We start from the raw sequence: 11354 nt of genomic DNA on the forward strand, positions 1-11354 counted from the left end.
TAACAGAGTTTTGTTCGAAGTACTCGAACCTCGTATTCGGCTCTCGAGTTGGACCAAGAAACTCTGTTGTGAAGTAGGAAACTTTGTCTAAACGGGATTTCCCGTTCTTTCACATTATTCGTCATTAGACATATACTATATTCGTATAAAGAATATTTTAGAAAGGCTCTTGGCATTAGGTAATTTAAGTAAGAGTCGAATGGAATGCAAATAAATCCAATAGGACTAAATATCATTGGAAATAGTGCTATTAGGAATGATGTCATCACATATTTATGTCTATTCTTTCATGATGTCGATTCTCGAGTTGGTAAGCGTAAGGCAACCTAAGACCCAGTCTTAAACTAAAGCGAAAACACTATGAATATCATAATGTTGACAGGGAATTCATTTCCCATAGACACGCAGCTAAGTGGATATTAATCGTTCTTGATAAAATAATGCAAAACCTATAAGATTGAATCCTTAAACTTACGATCAGTCTTGACAGGCCACACATACGCACACACACACACACACACACACACACACACACACATATATATATATATATATATATATATATATATATATATATATATATATATATATATATATATATATATATATATATATATATATATATATATATATATATTGTACCAGTGAAAGTTATTATATCCACGAAAAGAATCATTGTCGTCTAGTTATTCCCAGATAAGCCCACGAAACTTCTTGGAAAGTAGAGTTGCCAAATACTGCCAACTCAACTCAATTAGTATTCGGAGACCAGAGGTGCGAGTCTGCGACCAGGAGTGTCTTAGTTTCTCTTACCTCTTTTCCTTGGAACTATTGTATATTATTTTGTTGTGTTGAGTGTACGGTACATAGAACGTCCAGACGCCTCCAAGCATTGTATAGGTATGGCGATATTATTCTTATTAATAGAACTTATTCTAGAGTGTATTAGTAACTTTACATATATATATGATTGACTTCAGTTTTCTCCCGGTTTAATCACAAGACTGATTCTCAGGAGTGTGAAGGGAACCGCATGATAAATAAAACAGCAATGAATTCAGAAACCAAAAGATCAATCTAGTAAAGCGGAAGTTACCTATAAAACAACTTGCGAATCAATTTCCCTCATGAAATATTTTCGAGAACTCTTTCAATAGAGTAGAGTAATTATGATGTGCAGTCTATGTTGATTTGTTTAACAGTAATTGCAACCTGTATTTAATGAATGCACTAATACTGGAATAGCAATATATATATATATATATGTGTGTGTGTGTGTGTGTGTTTATATATATACTGTATATATATATATATATATATATATATATATATATATATATATATATATATATATATGCATGTGTATATATATATATTTATATATATACTGTATATATATATATATATATACATACACACACACACACACACACACATATATATATATATATATATATATATATATATATATATATATATATATATATATATATATTGTATGTATGTATGTATATATATATGTATGTGTGTGTGTGTGTGTGTGTCTGCATCTGTGTGTATGTGTGTCTGTGTACTGATACACATGTGGCCTCTAACATCCCAAGACACACGCACAAACTCTTCTGAAGTTCCACAATCTGGTCATAGGTGGACTAAAACTTCGAGAATACTATGCAATATTGAGCTTTATGGTGGAGAAGGCAAGGTTTTGTTATAACTAACTACATACCTAGTACTACGTTCAGAATGGTACAATCTGGGAAGAACTGAATGTAAATGGCGGTCAGAATTATGAAGAAATATTATGCAACATGTAGCCTACAGAGAACTAACTGAACAACTCTTCCAGAGATCAATATCCAGATCAGGAATAGGAGATTTAATGGACATCAAGTTTTTGTCCAACAAATCAAGATAAGAGTCAGCAGCTGAAGACCAGGCAGGATAACAATACTGAAAACAAAGTAGAATGAATAAATTAAAGCATTTCTTCAGAATAGCTTGATCATCGAAAATCCTGAAAGACTTTCTCAATAAACATTGTTTTTTTTTTTTTGCAATTTAAGAAGAGAGACCAAATGAATTTCTCATAAGTAAATTTGCGATCAAGAATTACAGCTAAAATTTTTGAGGAGTTGTATATAATTAACGAAACCTTATGCACAGATCTGGATGTTGAGGAACCACTGTCCTCGATCTACTAATAATCATGCTTTGAGTTTTGTTAAGGGTCAACTTCATGTCCCATAATTTATACCGTTCACTAATTTTAGCTAAATCTTATTAAGAGATTGAGCAACCCCAGATTTACATTTAGGAGATGAAATTGAGACAAAGAGAGTAGCATCATCTGCATATACAACAAACATGTTTTATGGGCCAAACTACATATGCTATGTTATAGTATGAAAAGTACTGGGCCGAATATGCCTCACACTTTATGTCAACATATTTCATTCAAGAATGAGATACAGTATCTCTATTTTATACAGATATATTTTTTAAAACATGTTTATTTTTCAGAATTTCAATCGATATTTGTATTTGTATGTTCTTTTAGGTAATCCATACCAGAAGAGATCCAGGCAGAAGAGCATGAAGGGATTAGGAGCTTTTATTTGTCTTTGGGTGGCTTCCTCAGCACAGCGTGAGTACAATATAGATTCCATCTTTTAGTTTTATTCTTTATCATATTCTGTTACCAGAAATTAAAACTTATCATTAACAGACAATAAAATCTTTCGTAAATATATCATGACAGTAATATAGACATATGAACTAGTGTCCTTTGAAATTTTCCAATCAACCTAACCTAACCTACCCTAACCAACCAACCTTACCTAACCTTAAGGCCCAGTCCCATAGGCCTTGTAAGTGAATTGCGACTGAATTACGCACACAATCTGTAGGGATTTGCCAAACATACTCAGTATTCGTAATTCATGCTGAAATCAATTGCCCGGCCTCCGCACCTGTTCCCAATGCATCCGCATTTGTTGTTTTTTTCCGTTCCCAGAATTTTGATCAGCACAAAATTTTGACTATGGATGGGATTCATCATACATTCGCAATACAGTACATACATAATCCATGCACAATCCATCCATTGTTATTAGTTGTGATCAGGTTTTATTCGCAACTCACGGGTAATTTGCATGTTGGTAGCAGAATGGGATCGTATGTATATTGAATGTATAGCATATCTAGTACATCCATACTATGAATTATAAGAATGCATCCCAAATACAAAGCGTATAATTTGCCAACTAATTGCAATTGGATAAAGGTAACCCAAGATTGTATACAGTATAAAGTGAGCCAGAGTTGGACTTGCGTCAATTGTCATCTGGTTCTGGAGGAGTATACTGTACCAACCGTGTATTACACGATCGTACATAATTCATTTTGTGTATATATCATGCTTGTATCTTTGCTCTTCCCTCGCACTAAAAAGAGCCTGAATAAACATGTCTGTTTTTCTCATTGGTAACGGTGTCAATTTTAAACATGAAGATTCTTGTTGCCTTGAGCTTTTGTATATAAAGGAGAGTGTTCTATAATAAACTTACTCAGTTGCTTTTATCCTGTCTTTAAGTCACAACCTTCTCTCGGCCCGTCACATTGGTGACCCCGGAAGTCGACTCGCTCCTCCCGCCTTCCACCCGCCCTCGCCCCTCCATCGTTGGTACTATGGCGGACTCTGCGGAAGTTGGCGCTGCCACTGCCCCATTGAATCTTTCATCATTCGCCAGCGGAGAGGTATTTGCTTGGTTTCAGAGCGCAGAAGTCTAGTTTCGCATCAAGGCCGTGACTCGCTCAACCACCAAAGCAGATTATGTTCTCGCGTCGATACCCGAGGACACCTTCCCGGAAATATCCGACTGGCTTTGTGAACAAGGAGACACCCCAATAGCGTAAGACGCCCTCAAAACATACCTTCTGCAGCAGTACTCGCCGTCGCCAGCCACCAGTATAACAAAGCTTTTTCAGCTCTCTCAACAACCGTTGGGGGACCAAAGGGCTTCGCTCGCCCTCAGGGAAATGACCAGTATCGCTCGCCTGCAACCTGTTGCAGATGGCTCTCCTCGTGAGGTGAACCTACTTTGTGCCCTTTGGATACGCCGTTTACCCGAACCGGTACCGCTGCCATGCCCGATGTCGATAGTTTACCCATAAAGGATTTGATGACCAAAGCCAACGCCCTTATGGACAGCCACCTCAAGACCTCCATCATTGCCTCCACCCCTGACGAACAGGACGCCTATTCAACGTCAACCGAAGCTGACCTGATTGCAGTAGGACATACAGTACACGCCTACCCCGTGACATGCCGAAGCGGTGACAAAGCCACCCACCACCCACCACTCGCTCGTGCCCCAACCAACGACTTCTATAGCCACTTACTACCTCCCATCCGCCGCAGTTTTGCTACTACCACTTCAGATTCGGGGCAACTGAGAAGAAATGTGCCAAGGATTGTCAGTGGCCAAAAAACGTGTAAGTAGGCCATCGCTCATGGCGGTGGCCTCCCGTGTTTCTAATCTTTTCTTTTTACATGATACAGGAACGGGCGTGCAATTTTTGATAGAAACGGGTGCTTGTTGTTCTCTTTTGCTAAGGGAACTCTTCAGGACATGACGTAGTCTATCTACGTCCGCTTGGTAGCTGCCAACGGATCTGCGATACCCACCTACGGTTACGAGAACCTCACATTATCGTTCGGAAACGGTAAATTTAATTGGAAGTTTCTCGTTGATGATGTCACATTGCCAATCCTCGGTGCTGATTTCCTCTCTCATTTCCACCTTCTGGTCGATGTCGCCCACTGACAATTGGTCAACGCAGACTCGTACTTGTCGACACCTCTTCAACCCGCCCCCTCCAACCTCGCTCTCCACATCAGCGCACCCACGGATGCCTACGCCCACTTCCTCACGTTGTACACGGCAGTTTTCCGTCCATAACTTCTCCAAACGCCCACGGCCCCTGTCAAGCACGGTATTTATCACCATTTTAAGACGATGGGACCCCCAGTCTTTGCAAAATTCAAACGTCTGGCACCGGAACGATTGGCAGCCGCCAAACAGACATTCGCCGAAATGGAGGAAATGGGCCTTTGCCAAAAGGCCTCCAGCCGATGGTCGTCACCCCTACACATCGTTCTGAAGAAAGAGGGCTCCCTCCGTCCGTGCGGGGATTACAGGCGCCTGAACATGCAAACAGAACCGGATCACTACCCCCTCCCAAACATCGCCGACGTGACCTCCTACCTGCACAAAGCGAAGGTTTTCTCTACGCTCTACCTCCTGAAGGGGTATTATCAGGTGCCTATGAACCTAGAAGACATCCCCAAGACTGCCATCACCACTTCATTTGGTACATACACCTTCAATTACTCCTTTTTTGGCCTTCGTAATGCTGCGCCACGTTTCAACGTCTCATGGATTGCATCTTAGGGGACCTCCCTTTCTGTGTATGTTACGTGGACGACATACTTGTGTTCTCCTCCTCAAAAGAGGAACACCTCCGTCACCTGCGCATCGTGCTCAACCGCATGCAACAAAACGGCTGTGTAGTCCGGTACGACAAGTGTACCTTTGGCGCCAACGAAGTGTCGTTCTTAGGGCACTGCATTACTCCTGAAGGAGTCCATCCCCTCCCTGAGAAGGTAGCAGCCGTTCAGGACTTCCCCGCGCCCTCGATCGTCAAAGCTCTGCAGGAATTCTTGGGCATGATCAACTATTATCACCGTTTACTGCCAGCCATTGCCACCACTCTTGCTCCCCTCTACGCCTCCCTCAAGGGCAAGCCAAAGGACCTGAAGTGGGGTCCCCTTCAAGAAGCGGCCTTCTGCAATGCAAAGAAGGCCCTATCAACCCCTGCAGCTCTCACTTTTCCTATCCCAGAAGCCCCTCTCCTTCTCTCCACCGATGCCAGCGACGTCACTTTTAGTGCTGTGCTCGAGCAGGTGGTCAACGGCTCGCCCTGCCCATTGGCCTTCTTTAGCAGAAAACTGTCTGAGGCAGAATTGGGTTATTCTACCTTCGATTGTGAATTGCTGGCGGTGCACTTAGCTGTCCGTCACTTTCGCCATTTCTTAGAAGGTACGCCCTTCGTCATTAGCACAGACCTCATGCCTCTGGTGCAAGCCCTCTCTCAACAGTCTGACACCTTGTCCGCCCGTCAACGCCGACATCTATCCGCCGTGGCTGAATACAATTGCACCCTTCAATACGTCCCTGGGAAAATGAATCCCGTTGCCGATGCCCTGTCAAGAAATACGTTAGCTGCCGTTCAACTGGGATTGGATTACAACACCCGTGCTGAAGCCCAACGGCAGGATCTAGAGTATCAAGCATGTAAGACATCCTGCACGTCCCTCCGTTGGGAAGATTTCCCCCTGGAAGACTCCAACACCACCCTCCTCTGTGTCGTCAGTACTGGTAGACCGCGACCTTAGATTCCTGCTCCCATGCGCCGGCAGGTGTTTGATTTCATTCACGGCCTTTCACATCCCTTGTGCCGTTCTACTGCACAGCTGCTGAAGGTGAAGTTCATTTGGCACGGCATTTCTAAAGATGCTAAGGATTGGGTCCGCGCCTGTACTTCTTGCCAAACTTCCAGAGTACATCGACACACGGATTCAGGAGTGGGCACCTTTCCTCAACCTCAGTGTCGTTTCGCACACATTCACGTCGACGTTGTAGGCCCCCTACCCACATCACAAGGACATCGTTGCCTGTTTACCGTCATCGACCGCTTCACTCGTTGGCCTGAAGCCATTCCCATGGAAACTGCAACATCCGCCTCATGTACATCTGCCTTACTCTCAGGATGGATTGCAAGATTTGGTATCCCTGAGCATATTACTTCCGACAGGGGTACCACTTTCACCTCTCAATTGTGGACATCATTAGCGAATCTCCTCGTCATCACCCTACATCAGACAATGGCCTACAACCCCGCTGCCAATGGAATGGTTGGATGTTTTCATCGCAACCTGAAAGCAGCTTTGATGTCCCGCCGCAAGGATTCCAAATGGTTTACTCAGCTTCCCTGGGTCCTCCTTGGACTAAGGACCACTTCTAAAGATGCCCTCGACGTCTCGGCAGCTGAAATAGTGTATGGCGACCCGTTGGTCGTCCCTGCCGAATTTTTTCCTTCTACAACCTCCTCCGACAATCTCCAGCACATACGTCACGTTGTGGGAAAATTTACTCCATGCCGCCAGACTTACAAGCCCCCAGCGAAGCATCACATACCGACAGACTTGCACTCTGCTAGCACGTCTTCCTGCGCAACGACACTAGTAAGCCTCCGCTAACGCCCCCTTACACAGGCCCTTTCCTTGTGATCCGACGCAGTCCGAAAGCATTCCTACTAAACATTCGTGGCAAAGAACACTGGGTCTCCATTGATTGTCTAAAACCTACTTATCTTCTGCCAGATGACCCGCCTACAGTTCGCCTCTCTAGATCAGGGTACCCTATTTAACATGTACAGTATGTAATTTTTAAGGGGGGGAGCCATGTACCAAACGTGTGTCACACGATCGTACATAGTTCATTTTGTGTATATATTATGCTTGTATCTTCGCTCTTCCCTCGCACTAAAAAGAGCCTGAATAAACATGTCTGTTTTTCTCATCGGTAACAGTGTCAATTTTAAACATGAAAATTCTTGTTGCCTAGAGCTTTTGTATATAAAGGAGAGTGTTCTATAATAAACTTACGCAGTTGCTTTTATTCTGTCTTTGAGTCACAACCTTCTCTCGGCCCATCACAATATCCACGCACACACACACACACACGCACACACACACACACACACATATATATATATATATATATATATATATATATATATATATATATATATATATATATATATATGACTTCTAACTGTAATTGAACAGTTTAACACGTTTCTTCAAAAATACCTGTAAAAGGAACAAAGCAAACAGAAGTAAATCCCTATTTTTCGGACAGTACATATTGGCCATCTTTACGGTGTACAGTAAAATGAGAAAAGAAGTGGACAGTAACAGTTTATATATGAAAGCAAAAGGGTGTTTCCAATTATTCTATGAAGGTTGTATTAAGTGCGTGGATGAATTAGCCAGATTTGATTTCATCCAGGTGCGTCTTAATATTCTTGAGTGGATTGGAGGTTGTTGTCTTGACCTTTGATGAATACAATGGCGGTTGGTCTCGCTGGAACATCTTTTTGATAATCGGATTCAAAAGGGTGTTGTCCACTATGTAGGCTTTCCATTGTCCGTCGGATAAGTTCACTGTGATTGTATGATTTATGACGGTTGATTCTAAAATTATCTACTGTAAGGACAGGCACTTTTAAAAAGCTAAGATGACTCACGCCCGATATAACAGTATTATACAACCCCGGATGGCTTCCACAATGCTTCCTGCTTTTGTTCGTAATACATCAGCAACACATTTTCGATACATGTGTAATTCATACAGTTCATATCCGCACAGTATTGCGGAAAAAAATGCATTTTTTGCTGTGGATGCTTGCGGACGGCTAGAAACCATTAGCTTGCTTTAAGATTGCCTTGCCTTATGTAAGATACTGGCTCTTGCGTTGGCAGCTCGTAAACTGGAAAGCAGTAAAATTGCCATCCTGGACTCATTGGTATTTCATCCACAGTTCTATGGGACCGGGCCTTGATCTAATTAAGCTTCATCACTAATTTTAATTGTCTTGAATATATCTATGAATATTTTGTAGTTATATTGTTGTAGTATTAAAAACACGCCGTCGGCTTTAAGGTTGATGAGTTAGGTTATATATATGTTAGCACTTGACCAAGTTATGTTATTTTCTCTTTTAACATTGGCCTCATCAACGACTCTTGTCCTACCTGATGGGTAGACCCCAAAAGCTGCTCTTTGCCATCCGGAGAACAAGGTTGGTAATGTCTTCTTAATATCGATTGTTATTATCTTATTTTTTTTTATTACTGGTTCAGTTTTACTCTTACCTTGAAACGAATTTCTTAGGATAATGACGAGGCTTTATTTTTATGTTAATATTTTGTGAGAATACAATATGCTTTAGAAGCTCAACAAATATCGGTATTAGAAATAGCATGATAGCAAAAGCTAAAGATAACTTTTCAAAGCTATATTTCACTATCAAAGGGTCATGTGTGCCGTGGACCGCATGTCCCTCCTACCAGAGTCTCATCAACGAAGGCAGGGATAAGCCAGAAAGTGCCAACTTCCTCAGGGAAAGACTTTGCCGGTAAGAAGTAATACCCGTTAAGTGCATCACAGGACACTCCAAAATCAAACCATTATCCTCTAGTCTTGGGTAGTTACAGTTCATTTTCCTTTTGCCTACACATACACTGAATAGTTTGGCCTATTCTTTACACATTCTCCTCTGTCCTCATACATCTGACAACACTGAGATTACCAAACAATTCTTCTACACCCTAGGGGTTAACTGCTGCACTGTAATTGTTCATTGGCCACTTTTCTCTTCGTAAGGGTAGAAGAGACTCTTTAGCTATGGTAAGTAACTTTTCTAGAAGGACACTCAAAAATCAAACCATTGTCCTCTAGTCTTGGGTAGTACTATAGCCTCTGTACCATGGACTTCCACTGTCTTGGGGTGGAGTTCTGTTACTTGAGAGTACACTCAAGCACACTTTTCTATCTTATTTCTCTTTCTCTTTTTTTTTAATGTTTTTATAGTTTATAAATGAAATTTCTGTTTGAATATTGTTACTGTTCTTACGATATTTTGTATTATTGTTTTCTTGTAGTTTATTTATTTCCTTATTTCCTTTCCTCACTAACCTGTTTTTCTCTTTTAGAGCCCTTGGACTTATAGCATCCTACTTTTCTAGCTAGGGTTGTAGCTTAGCAAGTTATAATAATAATAATAATAATAATAATAATAATAATAATAATAATAATAATAATAATAATAATAATAATAATAATAATAATAATAATAATAATAAAGTCTTCACAGGGAAATTGATTGGTGCCTGTCAGATGTCGTGAAGCAGCATTGATGAATAACAGATCATACTGCCTGTCTGTTTATTTCTTCTTGCTTTTTTGCAACGTTATCATTGGAAATGGTGTTGAATTGAATATGCTCTCGTTACTTAGTGATTTTCATTGCCGTAAATATTAAGAGATGATGGTAATTTACAATTCTGATATAATTGGCTCACACTTAATTCAAATTATAATACAAATGGTGAGGTGCATAAATGTTTGACCCCATATAAGACATTATTATGAATACATTTACATCTCTGTGATCTTACATTATACATTCTTAATCATGATATACTACTACTACTACTACTACTGCTACTACTACTACTACTACAAACATTACTTAATATAGTAATAATAATAACATCAGAAGTTGAAACTTTATGCAAAGTAATTTCTGTAGGTGAAGTTGACAGACACAAGTCTCTTTTCATAGTTCAAATATTACTAGTTCATATAAATGTTGTTACTGATTTTTAAATATATAATTTATCTTACTTTTCATTATTTTTCATATCTACCTTATTCGTTGTTTCTTAATTTACTTTCCGCACTAAGCTGTTTTCCTTGTTTGAGCCCTTGGGCTTATAGCATCCTGGTTTTCCAGCCAGGGTGGGCTGTTTTCCTTGTCGTAGTCCTTGGGCTTATACCATCCTGCTTTTCCAGCTAGGGTCGTAACAAGGCTAGTAATAACATATATATATATATATATATATATATATATATATATATATATATATATATATATATATATATATATATACTGTATATATATATGATAAATTTTTGCACATTTAAACGTGTTTTTCATATTTCAAATAAGCCATATATATTAATACATTAAAGTCTGGATTCTCTTAATGACCTCGGGATCAGAGCCCCAGGCGGAATCACCCAAAGACTATAGTATCAGACCGGACGGGATTTGAACCCTGGTCCAGGATACCTGTATACCAGTGACCATACCACTCAGCCACGATTTGAACCCTGGTCCAGGATACCTGTATGCCAGTGACCATACCACTCAGCCACATGGCTGAGTGGTATGGGTACTGGCATACAGGTATCCTGGACCAGGGTTCAAATCTAGGCCGGTCTGATACTATAGTCTTTGGGTGATTCCACCTGGGGCTCTGATCCCGAGGTCGTTAAGAGAATCCAGACTTTAATGTATTAATATATATGGCTTATTTGATATATATATATATATATATATATATATATATATATATATATATATATATATATATATTTATCGATATATATATATATATATATATATATATATATATATATATATATATATATATATCT

General features: G+C 40.1%; 1 protein-coding gene across 2 annotated transcripts in view; it reads left to right on the top strand.

Annotated features, from left to right (window-relative positions):
• Positions 1-744: 744 nt before the first annotated feature.
• Positions 745-11354, top strand: part of LOC137633330 (venom protease-like) — an 18967-nt gene continuing 8357 nt past the window's right edge. The window contains exons 1-5 of one of the 2 annotated variants that reach the window (XM_068365579.1): positions 746-900; positions 1850-1964; positions 2561-2647; positions 8896-8931; positions 9165-9267. In XM_068365579.1, the coding sequence (XP_068221680.1) occupies positions 2596-2647; positions 8896-8931; positions 9165-9267 (191 nt within the window). In that variant the 5' untranslated portion in view covers positions 746-900; positions 1850-1964; positions 2561-2595. Of the gene's footprint in view, positions 901-1849; positions 1965-2560; positions 2648-8895; positions 8932-9164; positions 9268-11354 lie in introns of both variants that reach the window. The other variant, XM_068365578.1, reaches the window with a different exon arrangement.

The sequence above is a fragment of the Palaemon carinicauda genome, chromosome 42, assembly GCF_036898095.1.
Source record: "Palaemon carinicauda isolate YSFRI2023 chromosome 42, ASM3689809v2, whole genome shotgun sequence".
Lineage (NCBI taxonomy): Eukaryota > Metazoa > Arthropoda > Malacostraca > Decapoda > Palaemonidae > Palaemon > Palaemon carinicauda.